The sequence below is a fragment of the Astatotilapia calliptera genome, chromosome 7 (assembly GCF_900246225.1).
Source record: "Astatotilapia calliptera chromosome 7, fAstCal1.2, whole genome shotgun sequence".
NCBI classification, from domain to species: domain Eukaryota; kingdom Metazoa; phylum Chordata; class Actinopteri; order Cichliformes; family Cichlidae; genus Astatotilapia; species Astatotilapia calliptera.
The window spans coordinates 59,460,660-59,483,980 of record NC_039308.1 but is presented as its reverse complement, the minus strand read 5'-3'; the positions used below and the strand labels follow the sequence as shown (position 1 = coordinate 59,483,980).

Sequence of the window (23,321 nt, the reverse complement as noted above, 5' to 3'; positions counted from 1 at the left end):
TGATATAAGCCTTAAAATCATACGTAATAAGCATATTCAAAATTAATTAATGATTTTAAATTAATAAAAAGACTTAGGTCAATATGGACAACTACACAGAGGGCCCCTCAATAAATGAGCCCATTTCTGAAAGGTTAAATGGAGGGAAGATAAAGCGGACTAATGTGCACCCTTGAATTTAATGAGCTGGATCATTTTACTGAAACGATTGAGCCAGCCCCCACGTTGTTTTGTGTTATGGGTATTACGGTAAGAGAAACTAAGGTCTGGTTTCAAAATTAAAGGGATCTCCAAGTCAATCTACTCATTTAGTCCGTCATTAATGATATATGTAAATCATAAATGAAATCTAGAAAACAAAAACAAAATACTATTAAAACAAATATATTCCAAATTTAAATAGAAATAATAAAATATGAAAAGTATATGCTGTTTTAACATAATAATTTCACTTTAGATCCACAGTGCACACCCCAACAGTGTTTACCACCTGGGTCAAGTCAGTCTGAAATGAACGACAAAAGTATCGTCCTTTGAAATTTGATTACCCACGGTTCTTGACTAGAGTTTTGTTTTTTGTTGTTGTTGGTTTTTTTAAAACCTGCATTCAGAACACCAGTATATAGAAAAATCCTCTTGTCAATGTTTAATTCCAATTTTGAGCCACAGTACATATCCTCTCATTATTATACAGTTAATATCAGGTCAATCTGACAATCGGTCTGTGGAAATAGCAAGTTTCCTTATAATAGCATTTTAAATTCATACAAAGATAGCTCATATATGACATCTCTGAAGGCCTTTACTTTGAAATTCAAAATCAGACAGTCTTGACACTGACAGAGTTACACAGTGAGGGTGCATACTATTGATCTAAAGTGAAATTAGTCCAAATAAGTCTGTGGAAACAGTTTATTTTTTATGACTGTGCATGTTGTTTGAAATTTCCTGATCTCTTTGATCTGTAATTAGATTTTTTTTTCACATCAATTTCTGTATTTCATTATATGTTACGTCATCGATGATGGCCTAGATCTCCAGAAAAATGACAGATTAATGATTGGTTATATCTTTTGTATACATGTATTTTAGAGATAAATATAGACTATCTTCTTGTCACATGTGTTACCTTAATCTTTTGGCAGTTTTAAACCCTTTTAGGAATTTATTTCCCTCAGATTTTTCAGCCTTGTAGACAGAATGACAGACTAATAATAACAATGATCATGCAACACTTCAGGAGATTATCTTTATTATTTTCACTCACCTTTGTTAAAACTGTGTTTTTGTCCATTTGTGCAACCATTTATTTGCTATAACAATGAAAAAAAAAAAAAAAAAAAAACAGTTAGAAATGAGTAATTAAGTATGATGCAATCTTTTATATTTTAGCTCTGATGTGTAACATAATTCAATGGATGTAAAATTATTACCTTGTCAAATATGTGAAATAAAATAGAAAAATTATTACAAACTTGAGCAATCATGACCAATTCTTTATCAGGCTTTAGGAAATATGTAAAAGGAAGTCACTGTGGTGTTTTCTTTCAAAATAATAGCCTTTTCATACAATCTAATGTAGTTTATCACATTTACAATTGTAAAATTAATTAATTAGTAAAAATAACACGGTGTTTATCGACAGTACTTGACCGTGGGGATGAGAACTCCTGTAGTGCTTGGATGTCTATAAATTGATGGATCAAGAAGGTGTAATTGTTCAATTAACATATTATTTTATTTGAACATAAAAATAAATTGTAACACCCAAAGCATGTGTGGAGTGCAATATTTCTGTAAATGTTAGGGACAGAAAAATGGAAATTTCCATTTCCATTTCCATAGAAAGGCTCACAAAGGAACAATGGACCAAAATATGTTTTAGTACACAGAAAAACACGACTTATCCCACACACTTTCATACTTCTAGTTGCTACTATATTTAATAGTTCATTTTATATTGTTCTTGTATAAATTAGCCTATATTCTTAAATATGTAGTAATAAGTATAGTTATAATAGAGATTTGTTTCAGCTTTTGTGGTCACGTTTGTACGTGACCTAAAAGAGACATCACACGATATTTCCTGGGGACATTCCAGGTAATTTTTTTTGGGGGGGGGAATATAAACCCACAAAGTATTCTGTTTTAAGGGATTTTATTCTCACTAAAATGGTTATGACCTGTAAGACTTTTAAAACATTTTGCAAAATAATATAAACAGTATAAGCTCTATACGTAAATAAAGTTGTAATATTCAATCTACACATTTACCATTTACATTGTCCTAAACATCTCTTTTGATAAAGAAAGAAACAGTCTGATCACTAGTCTTTTGTTGCAATAGCAGCCTATAAAGTGCTATATTTAACTTTTTAACCATAATGGGTAAGATGAATTGAAGAGTTGCAATTTTCTTTTTTATTAACGTTTCTTTATTAAAACATTTCCTGCAGGTATGCCCTGCCCCCTGCTGGTGATTACTCCCTAAACCTACCACATGTATTTGCTTTCATAAATTTCACTCGAAATGAAAATGCTCTGTTTATCATCAGCCCATCATACCTTCATATCTGAATAATACTTGTTGTTAATATCAGGAGGACCGATTCTTTATCAAATGGTGGTAAACTACTTTTTCCTATTATTATGTGAATGTTCATTGCATTTAAGTTCAAAATACTCCCCTCACCTCTGACTTCTGTCCTTATGTTCATTTAAAGCTTTGTATTTTTCGAGATGTCGGTAAATTTCTTGCTGTCCACGTCCCCTCCTTCTAACGTAGAATCGTGACCGCGCTTTTAAAATCCAAGCGTGGCGAGGAAGGCCGCCGTGAACGCGCGCCGGAGGCTTGACGTCACTGAGGCGCCCTGGCTCTCCTGAGCCGCTGGTACTGCTGGTGAAAAGATGGGAAAATCTGATAGACATTTATCGAGGAATTAACGTAAAATGAACGATTTTTGCAGCTGACTTATTTTTGACAGAGGATCCACTATCCACAAGGATTTGGCTTCTACCAGACAACGACAAAGGTAGTTTGTTCGGAGGGTTTTTCTCCTCTGTGGCTATTGTGTTAGCGAGAAAAAAAAAAGGTTCTTCTTGACCACATAAATTGGATATACTAGCCTCCATATGTAACGGCGAGCTAACGTTAAGCGTTTGTCGTATTTCCCTTTCTTTTATAATTAGCAGTATCACAGCTACATATATGTAAACCGGTGAATGAATAACCGTAGCTTGAAATGAAAAACCGTTGAGCTGAGGAGAAGGAAAATGGATATGGTTTGATATGGGTGTCTCCAAAGCAGACACCGTACGGAGTCGATGGGATTGTGCAAAAAAAAAAAAGGAAAAAAAGCTTTGATTCCCGTTAAACGTGTCACATTTTGACGACACTTACGATTAACTTGTCACATTAAACATCTACCCAGCTATCTGACAAACTGTTATTTCCGTTTGTATACAAATTTTCACGCTCAGACATTTTCCCCCCCACAATGTCCAGCATGGACAGTCCCCTCCTTCCCTCCCTTGCTAGTTTTAATCCATAGCGATAGCAAATTAGAAGAATGAATCGGAGAGCCAGCATTTATTTTGGTGGCAAAATACACAATGGAATATAAAACTCAGAAGCTAACAAACGGGGTTAAAGCGTCATTAAAGGCACAAGTGTCATGCTTTACTGTTAGCCGGCGTGTTAACGTGACATTAGCAGTTAGCAAGGCCAAACACACTCAAGATAAATGTCTGTGGTGGACATATATACATACATGTATGTATGTATGTATACACACACACACACACACACGTCAGACTACTTAGACACATTACATTACTACCAAAACCTTGTAACATTAGACTATATGTGCAAATTATATGGTTGTGACCTGAAAGTACTTGTTACAAGATTAACATTTTGTTGAAAGCTAACCTAAAATCACTTCTACCTTTGGCCTCAAGTAGATTAGAGCAAAGATTTCTCTCCAAAGGACCCTTCACTAGAAGAATTTTCTTCTTAGACATGACTGTGTACAGTTGCGTAACTGTCTGTACTGCAGGAAGGTATTCAGTTAAGACAGTGAAACCTTCAGTCTGTACTGGTACTCTGTTTTCAGTTTTGCATGCATTCAGTTGTTTTATTCATGTGTTATTTTGTGTGCTGTTGCTATGCAGTTAACTGGGAACAATTGTGTTTTCTTTGCAGATTGATGTCCTCATTTGTAACAGTGGCTAGTTTATCTTTGAGGTCTGTTAGCATCAGCAACCCCTGAGAGTGGAGTGTTTCAGACCTCTGTTGTATCATGAACATTGTGCTCACCAGTTTAAGCTGGATCTCTAACACTAGTAAAATTCATAACGATATAACCAGATACTAAGGGTTGTTCTTCAGATTTGGTAGTGCCTCCCTTCTATTTAGTCAAAAATGTACGGTAGTGCTCGCTCTGTTGGCAGAGGGGATACAAACCATAGCGGAGGAAGAGATGGAAGTGGTACTGGTAATCAGGGATCTGGCCGTTCCCCTCGGCTCCCCCGTTCTCCTCGGATGGGGCACCGGCGTACCAACAGCACTGGAGGCAGTGGGGGAGGTCCTGGAGGAGCAGGAGGCAAGACCCTTTCAATGGAGAACATCCAGTCCCTCAATGCTGCGTATGCCACCTCAGGACCAATGTACCTGAGTGACAATGAGGTCACCATGGGAGGTGACCACCTTCCCAAAACTGGTGGCACAGTGACCACCATGGGGAGACAGAGGGTGACTTATGGGTCGAGAGGTAGCAGCAGTGGAGTTGTAGCAGCAAGTACTCCTAATATCTCCACCACAGTGCCTGCCAATGCTGTGCTACCAGCAGGCATGATGGCTGGAGATGCCCTAGCTTTTGGAGATCACCACATGGCCTCCACAGTGCCCCATTCTCTAAGGCAGGCAAGGGACAATACCATACTTGACCTGCAGGCCCAACTCAAAGAGGTACTTTGCCAGTTTTTTCCCACGATTTTCTCAATTCTGAAATTTTGATGAAGAGGTTAATTTATGGCATTCACCGGTCATATGTTGGGTTGTCATGTACCTACCATTTATCCTGCGTTCTCAGGTTCTGCGGGAGAATGAGATGCTGCGGCGAGAAGTGGAAGTTAAGGAAAGCAAACTCAGCTCCTCCATGAACTCTATTAAGACCTTCTGGAGTCCAGAATTAAAAAAGGAGCGAGCTCTCAGGAAAGATGAGGCATCCAAGATCGCCGTCTGGAAGGAACAGTATCGTGTTATTCAAGATGAAGCACAGGTGAGCGTTGCTTAATGCTTAAATAGACTTTTAGCCTCTGTTTTGTTTTTTGTTTTGTTTTGGGGGGTTTTCCCTCTAATTTCATCATATGATGTCTCTCAGTCTGGATAGATTTGCCAAACTTCCAGAGCTTAACATGTTTGAGGAGGGGGGAAAAAAGCATTTCAAGCAGTGTGTCCGCTTTAGTACAAATGCTTTTCTCTTTTTGTTCTCTCTCTGCATAGGTTAGTGACAGTTTTTGAGCATCTAGTTAATCCTCTTATATGCAGCTATATGCTTGTGCATTTTAGATGAAAAAGGGTGGAAGTCTCATCTGAGGAACAGGATGAAAAATGTGCGAGGAAAAAAAAAAAGAAGAGATGAGAACATTACAAAAGGTAGCAATAATAAAGGAGGGCTTTGCAAATAGTGCAATTTACAATTTACTAATACTGCGTCTATGCAGTATGTGATGATTAGTGTTTAGATGTTTAACTAAGCACTAATCATCACATACTGCATATATGCAATTTGAAGATTTTATCAAATCTCTCTTTTTAAATTTTTTGTCAACATTTTAGTGAAGCAATCACACCTTTGTGACCTACACCTGTTAAAACTAAGTATATAGCAATACACCGTACATATTTTGGCACCGTTAAATAGGAGTTCATCTAAGCAGGTATTTCTGTCTCGACTCCCTCTTTCTTAATAAATAAGTGTAGTGTCGACAAACTTTGCATAGGATGGTTCTATGGTTTAAAATCTAAAAGTGTAATTGGATAAGTGCAGATAAGGTCTTTTTAAATACTCTACGGTAGGTTGTTGGGCTCGTGCAAATTGGGTTTCGTTAATGAAGAGGCATCGTCTTTGTTTCACTGTGGTTCTTAATGGGTGGGCAGACCTGTATAATTTGCTGTTTTCACTCCTGCTGAGTCACAGAATCACACTCTGGACTAATTCCCAGTAATGCCTGACTAGCACTGCGTAATCAGCGAGTGCTTTAATTTAAAGATGTCTGCTTTTGTATGTCTGCCTCCGCCTCCCACACTGGCACACGTGCAATGGAAAGCATGGACACGCAAACATGCACACAGCAGTGTACTGACTCTTTGCATTAACTTACGCTTATTACATTTACTTACTATAACCTTAACCCTAACTACTACTTGCGTAGATCTTAGTCTTAGGCCTAAAGATAACTTTACGTTGGTGGTTCTTAAAGTGGAGCCATTTTAAGGAGGTGACCAGAGAGTAACTAAAAAAAGGTTGACTGAATATGATTTTAGTTTTGTCGAGAAAATAAACTGCCAGAAATTTAACCATAGATATTTTTAATTAGTTATCGCTTTTAAAAATTGTGAGGTGTAGGTGGTGTGAATGATTTTCCGCTTGCAGAAAAATGAGAGGAATGCTACTTAACTATAACTTGAAACCTGTCTTGCTTTTAAAAGCATATGATTTAAATTATTGCTACTTGCTTTTTGTCTGTAAGAGTAAGCTGCCTCCCTTCAGGTCCTCATTGGAGGGCATTTGTTTAAGTTTCATGTAAAGCTGTTTAAGCAGATGTCTACATTTTTATGCATATATTTAAATGGATTACTTTGAATTTGAACACAGTGTTTCCCAATTCATACCACAGGCGAGTCTTCCTCTGCTTTGTTCTTCCTCTGTTTTGTTTGCTGTTGTAATATTAATGTTATATACTGCCATATGTTGTAGTGTGAATTGACCATCTTCATCCCCTACATTAAGTCAGATAATAATAGAATAATCACCAGTTATTTCTTGTTAATGATTCCTTGCCGCATTGATTAAACGCTGCTTTTTTTGTGAGATTTGCCAAAGATGTTTAATTATTGGATGTGGTGATGGCGGTGCCACAGAGTTAAGTTACACAAAATGTTTGTATCACATTATCCAGTGTGGAAGATAAGCTGTAGATGATGTGTTGACTTCTTGTTATATCAATTTAGAAAGTGCATCATATAACCGCAATGTTTTGTGCTCTTTCAGACACCTAACTCTTGTCTTTTCTCAGAAGAGAGTGAGAATATGGGGGCTGAGGAAGGGAGGTGTGTGTGTGTGTGTGTGTGTGTGTGTGTGTGTGTGTGTGTGTGTGTGTGTGTGTGTGTGTGTGTGTGTGTGTGTGTGTGTGTGTGTGTGTGTGTGTCAGTTCTTGTCCGCACATGCATCTCCCCATGTGTGTGCGTCTGTTGTGTCGGGGGGGTGGATCGGTGCAGTCACAGCAGTGAGTCAGCCTTAGTCACGGGGTGGAGAGGGTGATGGAAAGGGATGGTTAGTGAGAAGAGAGGTGAGAGTATCAGAGGGAGGTAGAGAAGGAGTGTAGACTGCTGGTGGAAGGAGAAGAAGGGAATAACAAAGGAAGGAAAGGGAGGGGGCGCGGGAGGTGGAGGATGGAGAGATACGAAGGGAGGCAGACACTGACTTCTCTCTTTGTTCTGTCATCTGAAAATGCTCGCAGCTGGTTCAGACCAGAGTGTAACACAGCCTTGTGTTACTGTCTCACAGCAACTCTGCCAAGAGTCTGTGGCGTCAGATGCCACAAACAATGCAATACTATACGGGGCTTATTGTGTTTCACCACTTGCATCTCTCTCTCTGGCCATGAATTGCAACAATGCTCAGAAAGCCTCCATGTTTTGGATCTATAAGTTGTGGCGCTGCTGAATTTTCAGTTATGATTAGTTTTTGTTTGGCTGGATGCAACGCAATACTCTACCAGGAGCCATTCCCAGAAAGTAGCCCGTGCATCATTCATAAAATCAATAAAATTTTCACCTCGTCTCCCTTGTCATATAAATAGCCTTGCAATAAAGGCTAGAGAACAAAGAGTAGAACCAGTAATTGTCAGCAGTTATATGTGTGTCTCTCCTCTGTCCCTAGCATCTCCAGATGACTGTTCAGGCTCTCCAAGATGAGCTAAGGATCCAGAGGGACCTGAACCAGCTGCTCCAGCAAGATCCTGCTAGTCAAGGAAGGGACCTGGCCCTGACATCCGAACCTACAGAGGAGAACTACCGACGGCTACAGGGTGAGCATGAGAGGCAGGCCAAGGAGCTCTTCCTTCTTCGGAAGACCCTGGAGGAGATGGAGCTGAGGATTGACACACAGAAGCAGACCCTGGCAGCCAGAGATGAGTCCATCAAGAAACTACTGGAAATGCTGCAGAGCAAAGGTGGGTTTAAGCAGGAAAAACCAAAATAGTTTAATGAAGTTTACAGTTGATTGATTATTAATGACTGTTTAGCTGTTTGTTGCATGTCTTCTGGTTCGTGTATAGGGTTCACTAGGAAACAAATAAACTGTTTGAAACTCTAGGCCAATCATATTCATCCATTAACATTTTATTACTCAGTAGGTCTCAGGTTACCACTTGTCCCAGCCTATTTTCCTCAGCTCCTTTAATGCTCACACAGCTGTAGGTCAATTGTGGCATTCACTGCTCCATTTTCTAGACATGATTTCTCCTTTAAACTCAAGCAGGAGCTTAAAGACACTCCAAGCCTGTGCTCAGGTGTTTTTAAAAAGTAATTGCATGCTGTCTTCACTAGGGTGTAAATACAAAGGACATGAAATCTGAAGAACCCAAAGGTACATGAAATTAAAAGAAACCTAAAACTCCTTCCAGAAAAAGCTTAAACCCATTGAACCCTCAGCAGTTTTGGGGCTTTCTTTTAAACTCCTGTCACATATGTACTCACTCTGGGCTCATTTTAACAGGGCAATCATAACTAGATTTTTTTTTTGCACAGTATAAACACTCAGGCCAGTCCCCAGAACGGTTGGTGTCCTATAACAGGTGCGGTGAAACACTCAGACTGTATGTAAAAGATGGATGTCACCTCCATAATGTCACCTGTTGCTTAACAAAGTTACAAAGTTCTGTTGGGAAGTCTTCGAACTGACCGTCATCTTGTTTTTAAACTGGACATGAGTGAGGTGGCGAATCTGAAGATGACTGTATGTTCACAGGTTAGCAACTCATATCCTGCTTTATCCTCCCTTTTGAGTCTAATAGATGACAGTAATTACAAGGGAAATATTTAAGGGGGAATTTGCTTGGAGGGATAGAATAGATAGGCAGGTTTAAGGCACTTCTACCTTTGGTGCTTGTTTTTAGAGCTAGAAACTACACTATATTGCCAAAAACATTCACTTGTCTGCTTTCAAACACATACGATCTTGTTCATACGATATGATGTCAGCACACCCTTTGCAGCTATGACAGCTTCAACTCTTCTGGGAATACTTTCCAGAAGGTTTAGGAGTGTGTTTATGGCAATTTTTGACCGTTCTTCCAGAAGCACATTTGTGAGGTCAAACACTGAGGTCTCCGCTCTGATTGATCCCAAAGGTGTTCTCTCGGGTTTAGGTCAGGACTCTGAAGGCCAGTCAAGTTCTTCCACACCAAACTCGCTCATCTGTGTCTTTTTGCACCTTGGTTTGTGTACTGCTGTGGAATCATGCTGCAACAGAACATGATTCCAAACACGAAGTTGGGTGCATGAAATTGTCCAAATGTGTTGGTGTACTAAGCATTAAGAGTTCCTTTCACTGGAACTAAGGTGCTGACCCCATCTCCTAAAATATAACCCCATGCCCTAATACCCCCTCCACCAAACCTTACACTTGGCACAATGCAGTCAGACAAGTACCGTTCCCCTGGCATCCACAAACCCAGACCATCAGATTGCCAGACGGAGAAGCATGATTCATCACTTCAGAGAACACATCTCCACTGCCCTAAAGTCCAATGGCGGCATGCATTATAGCACTGCATTTGGTGATATAAGGCTTAGATGCAGCTGCTTGGCCATGAAAACCCATTCCATGAAGCTCGAGCTAATCTGAATGCCGCATGAAGTTTGGAGGTTTGTAGTGACTGACTCTGCAGAAAGTTGGTGACCTCTGCACACTACTTCCCTCAGCATTCGCTATGATTTTTTTTTTGATTTTTTTTTGATTTTTTTTTAGGATGGCAGGTTTTTAAGGCTTCAGGGGTTCAGTAAGTTAAATTACACTGCCCATTAGGTTCAATGTTGTGTGCTTTGTTTGTTTGGTTTTTCTTTTACAGTAGATGTGCAGAGTCTATCCTCGGATATCCTTACCTGCTAAACAATTGTGTGCTTTTGTTTCTTTGTTTGTCTCTGAGAGTTAAACACAATTGGCTGTTGTAAACATCTAGACTTCATAATAGTCTTTTTACATACATCAGAATTGTAACAAGTTGTTATGTTTGCTGTGTTAGGACCATCTGCCAAGGCATCAGAGGAGGACCAGGAGAGGACAAGGAGACTGGCTGATGCAGAAATGCACAGGCATCACCTTGAGAGTTTGCTGGACCAGAGAGACAGGGAGATCACTGCTCTGAGAGAGGTAATCTCCAGTTTATTAATTTTGGCATGCATTACTTTTAAGGCTTTCCATCATATTTGGTTTGATTGGTAAGATATCGATATTCATCAACCGTGTTTTACATCTGACACAGCAGGAGCTGCACCGTCGGTATGAAGGAACTCCAGAGTCCACCAAAACTAAGGCCCTACAAACTGTCATTGACATGAAGGTGAACATTTAGATAGAGAAATGTGTGTGTGTTTATAGTGTATTGGTGACAACATGCTATTGGTGATAACCTTTTTCCATTAACTCCAGGATGCAAAAATCAACTCAATGGAGCGGAGCCTCAGGGACATGGAGGAGGAGCTGCTAATGCTGAAATCGAATGGACTTCTGAGCTGTGAAGAGCGTCAAGAAGAGATGAAGCAGATGGAGGTTTACCGCAGTCACACAAAGTTCATGAAGAACAAGGTCAGAGACTGTGTAATAATTCTTATGGGTTTTTTTTTGTGTTCACACATAAAACCCTAGAAACTACCTTTTTCTCACGGTAGCTGTAGCTTGTAGAGGTGGGAATCACCATACATCCCACGATACGATATTATCACAATACTTAACGCACGATACGATATTATTGCAATTTTTTAAAAATATTTTGCGATATTGAGATTCTGTACATAAAGGTAAACTTTATCAATATTCATTTTATCTAATATCAAAGTCTCACACTCAGTCTTTCTCTCATTTCAGTCAGTTTTATTGTTGACAAACTGAACGGTTTGTATTCCAGTCTAGTCCAACTTAACTGAATGCAACCATCTGGTACAATTATAGCTATTCTGAACTATGCAATTTATGAAAACTATGCAGCCCATTTAGCAACTGAAGAATTTGAAAGTAAATTAAAACAAAGTATAATTTTACATTAAATAAAAAAGTTTTAAACTTAAAATAAAATATGTTTATTGCTGCCAAAAAAAAAGTTAAACACATTTGGACAGTGAAGGAATGTCAGGATTCTTGCTCAGAAAAAGGAGCTGATCAACATGCTCTGAAGTCAGAGCATGTTCCAGTCCACAAAAACTTTTTTTGTAACAAAATATCGATTTCTGCTGTCCCTGTATCGATACGTTATTAGCAAACAAAATATCACGATACTACACAGTATCGATTTTTCCCCCCACCCCTAGTAGCTCGGGAGGTAGAGCTAGCCATCTACTGATCAGAAGGTTTGATCTGCATGCCAAGTATCCTTGGGCAAGAAACTAACCCCAACTTGAATGTCTGTGATTGGTAGATAGAAAGTCATTGTGTGAATGGGTGAGTGAGCCACGTTGTATACAGTGCTTTGAGTGCTCCGCCAGTAGAAAGGCGCTATATAAGAATCAATTTACCATTTTACAATTAGTCCAACCCTTCCTCTTTCTTTCTGCGCTCGGGCTAATCTTTTTTCAGATGGAGCAGGTGAAGCAGGACCTCTCCAGGAAGGACACCGAGCTGCTCGGTTTGCAGACAAAACTGGAGACGCTTACCAACCAGTTCTCAGACAGCAAGCAACACATTGAAGTCCTCAAGGAATCCCTCACTGCCAAAGAGCAGCGGGCTGCCATCTTACAGACGGAGGTAGAGTATCCATACTTTCTCACCCACTGTATTGGTATAGCCCAGGGGTCGGCAACCTGTGGCTCCGGAGCTGTATGTGGCTCTTTAGTCCTTATATTGCGGCTCTGCATGGTTTGGAAAAATAAATCTAACTGAAGTGTATTTTATTTGTGTTAGTTCTAAATTGGAAGATTATTCTGATCTTGAAATATAAAAATAAAAATAAAGTTATATTTTATTATTTTTCGTCGCTCAAAATAAGCGTCACACTCAGGGAAGCCAGTATACCTGCCGAAATGACGTGCATTTACTGAGACCTTCAACCCCAGGTAGGCCAAGTATGGAGAAATGTAAGAAAAGAAAAATATCTGAAGAAAATACAACATTTAATGATGCCTGGGCAGATTCATTTGTATTTACTTCTGACGAGAGTGGCCTACCAGTATGCCTAATTTGTGGAGTGTCGATCTTCGGATCCACATACGTATGTGAACAACTATTCTCCACCATGATCTATGCTAAAAACAAACACCGCTCACGCCTCACAGATAACAGCTTACAGTCCTGCGTAAAGAGGAAAGTGACTTTGTACAGCCCCGATCGTACAGCATGCACTGTGCACAGAGGTTCAGGAGCAGAAGTCCGATTGTAAACATATCACGGCAGACCCAACGATGTTTACATGAACATGCTCTTCAGCATCTCTTTATTGACCACTTTTCACACACACAGCCGGCTGTAGCTTTGCAGCTCACAGCCCGACACATACAAACAACAGCAGAGAGAACAAGCCGGTGAGGCGTGATTGCGGATGCCACTCAGGTACGTCACGCCCCGCAAAGCACATTAACCAGGTAAAATAAATATTATGCAGATACTTAATATTTATTTTTAATTTTTTAGGAGCATAGTGCTTTTTTCCAATTATTTTTAAAATTCTGGTCAAGGCTCCGCTACACTCCGATAGCCCAGAAGGGATGACGGCTCACAGTTTTTGTTTGCTACATGGATAATTTGAGTTCAGCTTTTTAATTAATTAAAGCATAAAGGTAAAAACCAATATACACAGTGTTGTCTTCATTTTAGATGTCAAAAAGTATTTGCGGCTCCCAGTGTTTTCTTTTCTGTAGAAACCGGGTCCAAATGGCTCTTTGGGTGTTAAAGGTTGCTGACCCCTGGTATAGACTGTAGAGGCCTTTACACACCGGACTCATAACCATTCACACCGATTGCATAATTTAACTGGGTGACTGTGCAGCTTCTTTTTTTTTTTTTCTTTCCTGAACCAAGCTTGATTTTTATTTTTTTTAATCTGGATAAACAGGCACACCTCGTATCTCAAAACATTGATAGGTACTGAATAAACAATGACATGGAAATAGTAAAATAATAGTATTTTTTATCTCAGAAACACAACACCGCTCTGAAATCTTCCTCAGAAGTTTAAATCTTTGCTTTTGTCCACACTCATTTTTAACTTGTAGCAGGACACGTCTGTAGTTCATGTCCGTAAACTGCTAACCCATCTTGTCTATCTAGGTGGATGCCTTGCGCCTGCGTTTGGAAGAGAAGGAAGCAACTTTGAATAAAAAGAGCAAGCAGATACAAGAAATGTCAGAGGAGAAGGGAACCCTCAATGGGGAAATCCACGACCTTAAGGATATGCTGGAGGTTAAGGAGCGCAAGATCAATGTGCTTCAGAAGAAGGTAACGTTAACAGAGAATAGTGCAATCTTATTTTTGAAATGGCAATATGTGTCCAACGCAAGATCAATTTTATTGATGGTTACTTGTGTTTTCACTGCAGATCGAGAACCTGCAGGAACAACTGAGGGACAAGGAGAAGCAGATGAGCAGCCTGAAGGAGAGAGTAAAGTCTTTGCAGGCTGACACTTCCAATACTGACACTGCTCTCACAACACTGGAGGAGTCTCTTGCAGAAAAGGTGGATTAATTTCTGCAGACTTGTATTAGTCCATAATAGTTGATAATCTGTATAAGAATCTTGCTTGATTCTTTCCTCCACCTCTTTATAGGAGCGGATCATCGAGCGTCTAAAAGAGCAGAGAGATAGAGACGACCGGGAGAAGACGGAGGAGCTTGAATGTACCAAAAAGGAGCTGAAAGAGTTGAAGGAAAGGTTGAGCTTACTGCAGGGAGACCTGTCAGACAGAGAGGTGAGAAACATATGCAAAAAAACACACAGGCAAACTCTTGTTTACTGTGATTCTATTAATATAATAAAACAGTGCTGTCAGACACGGGCATCAGTTTTTTGTTGTTTTTTTCCCCCCTGTTAGTCCTAACTTTGCACTGAGGCATGGATGCCTGCATTGGTGTTAATGTATTCTTAGTCTGATGCTCTGTTAGTTAAAGCTGGAATGGATTCACGTGTGTGTGTGTGTGTGTGTGTGTGTGTGTGTGTGTGTGTGTGTGTGTGTGTATACACAGACCTCTCTGTTGGACCTAAAGGAGCACGCCTCCTCCCTGGCCTCCTCAGGGCTGAAGAAAGACTCCAGACTCAAGAGTTTTGAGATTGCCTTGGAACAGAAGAAGGAAGAGTGCCTCAAACTGGAGAATCAACTTAAGAGAGTGAGAAATACATTAAATAAAGCTTCAGGCACCTCACGTGGCCTGAAATGTCTAAACTACAGCCTTTGTTCTCCATCAGGCTCAGAATGCAGCGTTGGAAGCTCAAGCCAACACTGAGCTGGCTGAGCGCATTAGGAACCTCGAACAGGAAGTGGCCCGCCACAGAGAGGATTCTGGGAAAGCTCAAGCTGAAGTGGACCGCCTCCTGGAGATACTCAGAGAAATGGAGAATGAGAAAAATGACAAAGACAAAAAGATCAGTGAGCTGGAGAGGTGGGTTTGTGGATCTTGTCAGTGTGCATGTGTACATGTGGTGGATATTCAAGGGTGGATGCACCATATAAATGTGTATAACAAGTATTTAATGAGGTATAATGTAGGTCCACAGTTTGTCTCTGGGACTTCTGACCTTTGTTCGTCACATGCGATGTAAACATCTGACGTGGTATCGCTGTAGAGACTGTTGTGGCTGGCACATTAAAAGCAGTCTAAATTGGCTTTCTGCCATTTGACATCCTGGCAGGAGTGCTTTGAAAGCTGGTGTTTGAGGTTTTGTGAGGTGGTTTGTTTCAGTGTTGACATGCTCAGCAACAGGCAGCTTCTTTTCATGTTCCTGCAATTGTTTTATTATTATTTTGTGTAACATGACCTTGTTAGATCCAGAAAAGATGCTGCATAATCCGTGAGCTGATATTTTATGAGTGAAACCCCTTCTGTCTTGTTCTCCATGTTTGCTTATTCTCTTAGTCTGAGTCTGCTTTTCTCTTTACTGCTTTCTTGTCTTTTCATTGGAAATTTCCCACCCCGCCAGTTTGGCCTCAAGGTTAGTGACAATGCTTTTCTCTCCTCCTCACCTTGACACATTTCTCTCTCTCTCTTCCTGTGGAGCTGCAAGCAGTTGTCTTTTTCTTACTTCTGCTCAGGCTCATTTTTCCTTTTTTGCTTTATTGTTTTTGGGTTTGTTTGTTTGTTTGTTTTTTCACTCAAAGTCAAAATGATGCCTGAAATCTCACCCAAGCAAGTCTGTAAGATTGTGAATGTTTGTTTAAAATGGCAAATTATACCTCTTTATGTCCATATTTGAATCAACTACATTTACTTGGTGTACAACGATTAATGACCTAGAAATTGTAACGTGGGAATGTCTGAGTCATCAAGCACATACCTAATATACAATATTTGTTTTTGGTCCCATGACTTTATTTGCATGAGTTCCTTTATTTAGTTATGGATAAGCCATCTGTGTCACGCATCCGTAAGCTCAAAGTGGTAAAATACAGCGCTATATCTTGAAAATGCTTGCTGTTCACTTGTGTGTAAGACACATTTTCACTGTTCTAGAGGAACTGGAGCCCAAAATGAGGTCTGATTTGTCCTCTTGCTCCAAATAGAATATCTAATGTAACTGACTTCCTGTAGGCAAATGAAGGATCAGTCGAAGAAGGTGGCATCACTGAAGCACAAAGAGCAGGTGGAGAAGAGCAGGAATGCTCGACTTATGGAGGAAGCCAGGAAGAGGGAAGACAACCTGTCTGAGAACTCCCAGCAGGTGAAGGTGAGGCTTGCCTGTGGATGATCTGCACTGTGCAAATTCTGTAGGAATGCTACTGCCTTTCTCAGTCAGGGTACAACTGGGCGAATCTGACATCTCCTTCCTTCTTCTACTGTGAAGGACACTTTACGCCAAAAGACAGAGCGCATAGAGGAGCTGGAGGAGGCCTTGAGAGAGAGCGTTCAAATCACTGCTGAGCGAGAGATGGTGCTCGCACAGGAGGAGGCTGCCAGGTCACTTCAGGAGAAACAGGTACACAAACACACAAATATAGCAAAGCAATATTTATGACCCAGCACCGCACGGTTAAAAGAAACTGCAGTTCTTCCTCTGTCGCCTTTTTCTGCTGCCACTGTGCTGTCGCTCATCCTTTCTCTCCCTCTCTGCCTGTCCGTCCTCTTACTTCCTCTTCTTTCATCTCTGCTTGTCATTTTCTCTTGTTTTGTTTTTTTCTCCGCTACACACCGCCTCTCAGAAGCACTCACTCAAAGCAATGCATGAGTCCAACCTCGCCAACTTTAAGTGGTCTAAGGTATGAGCCCAGTATGTGTCAGTGAGCAGCGACTCTTACAGGGGGTGGACACAATAAAAGCAACACCTCTACAGTTCATGCAGTCTCATGCAACAACCCTGCACAGGATACATGGGTCAAGTTTTAGTAATTGTTGGAGGGACTGCATGTGTGTGAAATGTGCTGGTGTTGTTTCCAGCCCATGTAATTTATGCGCCTTTGTTTACCTGCTGTTTGCTTTTAAAACGATGCTCATTAAAGTTTTCACTTTAATGAAATCCAAAGCCAAGTACATTTTTACTTCGAGCATGAATTATTCATTAATTCCCCTGTTTAGTCTGTTGTGATTAAGTAAATGTTTAATAAGGAATAACTGTAGTGCCTGTTTAAATTAAATAACAGGTAAATGAAATCCAGTCTTGATCCCTAGTCCTTCCCATCAGACCACGTGAATTCTGCTGTCCCTCCCTCTTATAAGAGACTGACAAATCATCCAGTGTCTTTTCTGGAAAAAAAAGCTCCATCCTTTTCCCTGGTGGATTTCAGGTAATCCACTCCAATCATCATTGAGCTGTTTGTGTGCGTGTGTGTGTGTGTGTGTGTGTGTCGGTGTTCCCAGATGGAGGAGCTGCTGGGGGCCATGGAGAAGGTGAAGCAGGAGCTTGAGTCCATGAGGGCTAAGTTGGCCTCCACTCAGCAGTCTCTGTGTGAGAAAGAGGCTCACCTCACAACCCTGAGAGCCGAGCGCAGGAAACACCTGGAGGAGGTGCTGGAGATGAAGTAAGAGACACACACACACACACAGTGGGATTGCATAGACTCTGGATTATTGATCACCGCCTTAATCTTGTAAAATGTCATCCAATTCTGGCTTTTCCCAGATGGCAGGCTAATGTTGTGCAATGAATAATAAATGATAATCGAGCTATTTACTTTTGTGGGTAAATGCCACATTGTTACATCTCCACCTAACAGGCAGGAGGCGCTGTTGGCGGCTATTAGCGAGAAAGACGCTAACATTGCACTACTGGAGTTGTCATCCTCTAAGAAGAAGAAGACCCAGGACGAAGTGGCTCAGCTGAAGCGGGAGAAAGACAGACTGGTGCAGCAGCTCAAGCAGCAGGTGAGGAGGGGGCTGATGGTGTTCACAGAGAGGGTGATGGAGTGAAAGATGTAACGCTGGTACCAGAAGTTTTTCCAGGTTTCCAGCTGCTATATGCAGGAAAATAAATCCTCACAGGACTGATGGGGGAATAATTTTGATCTTTTCTTTAAATAAAAAGTAAAAGCTCTATGAAACTGATGGATTAGAAGTAAAACTGTCTATGTCTAGAATGTGCTGCAGCTGTGTTTTTAAGCACAAAGAAACGGGTGTTACCATGTATTGTTAGTTAAAGTGAATGGCTCTACCTTTCTTTCACTACTACTACTACTCATACTTAGGTCTGACTTTCACACTAAAAGCACTGTGGCATTAATAATTACTGAGCAGATGTGCACGTTAGAGCTCATCTTAGTTCAATCTGTTAATTAGTCTTTGAAATCACATGCTTGGGATGCCAGTGCCAGATGACCATATGCCAAATGGCTGAAATGCAGCAGCTCGGGTTAGAGTTGAGAAAGACGTGTGGCAAAGAATTCTGTCTCCCCACATTCCTGTCTCTCCTCACTGTGCTTGCATATGCTTGTAGTGTTTCTACCTGTGAGGAGCAGATATCTTTAAATTTTTTACTTTTAATTTGGCAAAAACTGAAATAACTACAGGTTAAACTGAACACACGCTGTCAACCAAACTGGTTTCTTTTTATATGCCAGTCTGAAAATGCCTGTTGGAGCCTGTCCATGTTGAACTTGCCTGTTTTATCAAACCCTGCATAGCATGAGTTGATGTCGCATCTCCATCATCTGAATCTTTGGAATTTCTTGGGACAAATCTGAGATGATCTAGGGAGAGGAATTCAATGAGTGTAAATAGCAAGAGAAACTATGTCGTCTTAGATGGTAAATCAAACTCATTTGCTCTTACTTCCTGGTGCACCTTCTGTTTCCACACGCATCTGTGTGTGTGTACAATAACATGCAAATGACGTCTGTGCACAGTGGTGAAAACTGAGCCAGGCAGTGTTCATTAAATGATGAAGTAAGATTAGATTTATCCTGTTAACAATTTGTTTTCAGGCTGTACTCCCAAGATTTCAGCAGTTAGCTATAAAACCTTGGCCATAATTACGATTTCCTCTTCATCTTAGTTGGATGTTTTTAACACTTTGCAGACCCAGAACAGGATGAAGCTGATGGCCGACAACTACGAGGATGACCATCTGAAGACTGCACCTGACCAAACGAATCACAAACCCTCTCCAGATCAGGTAGTTTTCTTAACTGCCATAAACTGCTTTGCTAAATTTTTCTTCAGTCGATTTGTGGCCACGTCTGTAAGTAAGGTTGAACTCACGGCTTGCTCTCTAAAACTCGGAAGTTTTCTGCTGCTACTTTTCTTGTCTGTTTTGCACACTAACCAGATGTTCCTTCCTAATGCTGCAATTGGCTTACCTTGTGGCTAACAGGATGACGAGGAGGGTATCTGGGCGTAGCCAACCTTTTGCCCACCCCCTCCCCTCTCTCTCAGCCATTTTGTTCAGAAGGGTGAGCTTGTATGAAAAGCCGTTGCTCCATTGGCATGTTTGCTTGTCTTCCATTTCTCTGTGGGGTGCTTTTGATGCACATCTCTCCTCACAAACTCATCCTGTGCTTCAGCATTCATATACTGCTTTTTTTTTTTATGGGTGGGGAATTCTGTGTGTGTGTGCGTGTGTGTGTGCGTGCGCCCAGAGTGTCATCACTTCAAATGAAAGCAGCTTAGCTTTGCATGTCACTGGTCTGATGCTAATGATTGGCTTCTGACGTTTGGCTCAGACAAACAGGTGTTGGATAATGGCTTTAAACTTGATCTAATCAGTGGTTTAGTTATTTGCTTTGTAGGACACTTTGTTTAGCGGCACAAATCTTTACTCTGTCAGAGTGGCTTTCTTTTTCTTTCTTTTTTAAATGCCAAAGACACACCAAAAAAAAACCCCAAAACGCCCAGACTCTTATGGCACAGCCAAGCTTCTCTCAGAAGGGATGTTTTGTTTCTAAGTGCCTCTCTTGGCTCACTGGGCACCATTCACTCAGGCTTTAATGATACTGTCTGCTGACCGTTTTTCTCCTTTGTTAGTGGTTAGTTTGCTGTACTTATTTGTCATGACTAGCTGTTATAAATCAAACATGTAGAAATTGCTCAGATGTACTGAGCTCTGCTATAATGTGCTATCATTATTATTTATATTATGTACAGTGCTTTGCTACTCTAACCAATCGTCATAAAATCGCGGGGCAGATCAGGACTCGACTCGCTGTATCTCAGCATGGCTTGAAACACTATTTGGGAACCACTTTTCTAGCTTTAGGGGTTTAGCAGGAATTTTGGCTGTCATATGAGCTGGTGATGGGCATGCATGTCAAGGCTTATGCTTTCTTTGTTTTTAAACACAAGTGGTGTCTCGTGCTTGGTTCCTTTCATTCTGTTCAACCGTTTAAACCGGGGTAAATTTTATCGTTTAATTTTTTTTTTCGTGCCATTTCCTTCAAATCGCCTTTCTCACTTCTTCTTCCTCACATCTTGCAGATGATACCCCCTCTTCTAGCCCTGTCCCAGAACCGCAGTAAGCTCAAACTTTACATCGCCCACCTGACAGACCTCTGCCACGATCGAGACCCCAGCATCCTCAGCCAGCTCACGCCGCCCGCTCACTACCACCACAGCGACCCTGAAGACTGGGAGGAGGACCTCCAGAAAATGAGCGCCGAACAGGTAATGAAGAAACTCTTAAGTCATCGTGACATTCATCTCTGAGCCGCTTCTTTGATACATATTAAGCTTTATTTTGCGGGAGCATTAAAAATATGCTTTTGGAGAGATTTTATTGGTGGCGAGGCAATTCAAAGAGGAAATCAGGGAATCGGTTCAAGAGACAAACAAACACACTTCCAGTGCAGTAACATGACTTAACATGAAGGAAATGGAAAAGGTGCAGCAGGGAAAACTGATCACAGACAAAAGAGGAATGGAGTAGATGCAGCTGTGTGTTGTTTAAGAACCCTCTTTTAACCTCAGATATACCTAAACATGCACCTTTTTGTGAATTGTGCTGATGGCTGTGTAGAAATGCAAATGCTATTAAAAAGCTATTCCTGTCCTTTCTCCTGCAGTTGGAGCGGGAGCTGGAGGTGTGTGAGAAGGAGAGCGGAGAGCTGCAGGAATATGCCAACTCTGTTCTCCAGCAGATTGCAGACTACTGCCCTGATATCCTGGAGCAGGTCGTCAACGCCCTCGAAGAGTCTTGCTGAAAACTCTGACCTCAGACACAACCCGTCTGAGTCCAGGTCTCCCTACCTCCACCCCCCAAAAAAGTGAAAGGTTCCTGGAGAGAAGAGAAAGTAGGGGGCATTATCACATCTTGCTGGACTCCTCTTCTTCGTGTCCCTCATTCTACCCTGCAACAAACTGTCAGGACCTCTGGGTGCTTTCCTGTCCCACATGTTAATCTGTCAGGCTGGCAAAATTAAATTAGGGATGTTCGTGCTGTTAAATATGGCACTTGACACAGGTAACGACAGCCGCCGATAGATTTTACGTGCACACCTCATCACTGTCAGGCAGACAATAGCACACTATCGGTTGTTGCAAAATAAGTAGCATTTGCAAACACCCCTAATTTGATTTTTGCTTTTTAAAGGAAACTAAAAACTGAACATGGGTGAATTTGGAGGGGGAAAAAAGCAGACTTGCACATAGTTACGCACAACGGAGAATACTGCCAACCTTTTTCTCCTTAGATAGCTTTATTGATAACAGGAGCACTCGGCTTGATCTCAGTCTTTAACCCCTTGGATTTCTCTCACAGAACTTTCAAGTTGAAGTAGTAAGTTTATTTGTTGCTCTGGACAGGAAAGCACTTTTTTGGTCTTGGAGAACTGGGGAGCTGCTACATCTCGAGGGAGCGGAGAGGAGCTGGGCCCAGTGGGTAAACCATGGATCTGTGTAATAGTTTGGTCCTTGAATAGTAACACTGAATGCAACATTAATATTCTCAAAAGCCTTGGGTCTGTCCACGTAGCTTGGATTAGGATGTAGGTGTGTTACTGTCATCGTCTGTGGCTGGGTCATTAGAGGGGGAGTCAAGGCCTGACCTTTGACATAAAACAAAGGTCAGATTTTAGTTAGTATGTTCTCAACAGATGAGAGAGAGGATTTAAAAAAAAAAAGAAAAGGAAAAAAAAGAAGCTTTTTTTATTATTGGTGACGATTAATAAGTTTTAGATGGTTTTGCACACTTGTCCACTTGTTTATAGGGTATGCAATGTTTGTTTTGCGAACGTTTTAGTGGCCTTGGAGCATGCACAGAGATAAGTACTGGACCTAACGCAGGGATATTTATTCCTCTGTAATACTGGTGCTAAGGCATGATGTAAGAAATTACGATCTGAACATTCAGTCTTCATCCAAAGTTCCTTTAGATGGTACTCAAAGCCCACCTGATCCTAAGTTTGTCGACTGAATCGCTGACAAAAACGAGCGATGCCTCTGCTGTTGTGTTTTTTGAACTCTTCAGGGCTGTGGTTTTTAATTACTAAGTGCATCTACATTTCCAGAAAGGTCACTTTTCAGCAGATTTTGACTTTTTAGATAAGTTTGTAAATAACGTGATATTTAACATGTGCAGTGACTGAATAAAGGTACCTAGGTGGAAGGTGTTGTGCATTCTCTTAAAAAAAAAAAAAATATATATATATATATATATATATTGGAAAAGTTAAAGCAGTGCAGTTGTCATTGTGTCTTATTTTGTCTGCAGGACAAAATGTGCGTGTGTGTGTGTGCGCGCGTGTGTGACACAGTACTGCCACAATTTGCGGAAAGTCGCGTTCAATAGAGATATATAAATATAACACATATATAAATATATAAAATGTTTACTGTATCGATATGCATTGAATGTTTGCACAGAATCTTGAAGGGCAAGCTGCTCTGAACAACATGACTGTCGAGTTAACGTCCTCAGCAGAAATGGAGGAAAGAAGTGTCAAAAAAAAAAAACTTGTGTCAAAATAATGTGTGAACTACAAATGTTTCAAACCGTAACTGTGTGATGGGAGAGTACTTTTCTTACTTTTATTTCTAATCGTTCACCAGAGGGTGATGTAAATGTATTATCTGAGATTCCAGTGTTGTCTTTTCTTATGTCAATGGTTTTGGCTGTTTGATGTCAAAGGCAGACCGAGCCTGACGGATAAAAATACGCCTGGCTCTTCTGCTGTCATAAGAGAAACACAATGTTACACAACAGTGTGAAACTGCGCCAGTATACGTCTGAAAATGGGTGATTTTTTTTATTTT

At 40.8% G+C, this 23,321-nt stretch overlaps 1 protein-coding gene across 11 annotated transcripts; it reads left to right on the top strand.

Annotated features, from left to right (window-relative positions):
* The first annotated feature begins 2,847 nt into the window (after nt 1-2,847).
* On the top strand, nt 2,848-23,321 carry LOC113026925 (ELKS/Rab6-interacting/CAST family member 1). 11 transcript variants are annotated; one of them, XR_003272966.1, is made up of 22 exons: nt 2,848-3,032; nt 4,205-4,969; nt 5,094-5,282; nt 8,169-8,460; nt 10,534-10,661; nt 10,774-10,851; nt 10,941-11,096; nt 12,081-12,248; nt 13,767-13,934; nt 14,035-14,172; nt 14,264-14,404; nt 14,679-14,819; nt 14,899-15,092; nt 15,631-15,642; nt 16,239-16,374; nt 16,492-16,623; nt 16,847-16,903; nt 17,502-17,662; nt 17,858-18,005; nt 19,156-19,251; nt 19,450-19,528; nt 20,550-20,612. XR_003272966.1 is itself a non-coding variant. In XM_026176226.1 (22 exons), the coding sequence occupies exons 2-22, from the start codon at nt 4,544-4,546 to the stop codon at nt 21,269-21,271; spliced, it is 3,285 nt and encodes a 1,094-aa protein (XP_026032011.1). In that variant the 5' UTR covers nt 2,848-3,032; nt 4,453-4,543; the 3' UTR covers nt 21,272-23,321. The 11 variants fall into 11 exon arrangements, 8 of the variants coding, with proteins under 8 accessions (XP_026032011.1, XP_026032005.1, XP_026032004.1 ...); XM_026176226.1 differs by lacking the exon at nt 19,450-19,528 and adding an exon at nt 21,134-23,321 and having other exon boundaries at nt 4,453-4,969; nt 20,550-20,735; XM_026176220.1 differs by lacking the exon at nt 19,450-19,528 and adding an exon at nt 21,134-23,321 and having other exon boundaries at nt 10,777-10,851; nt 20,550-20,735.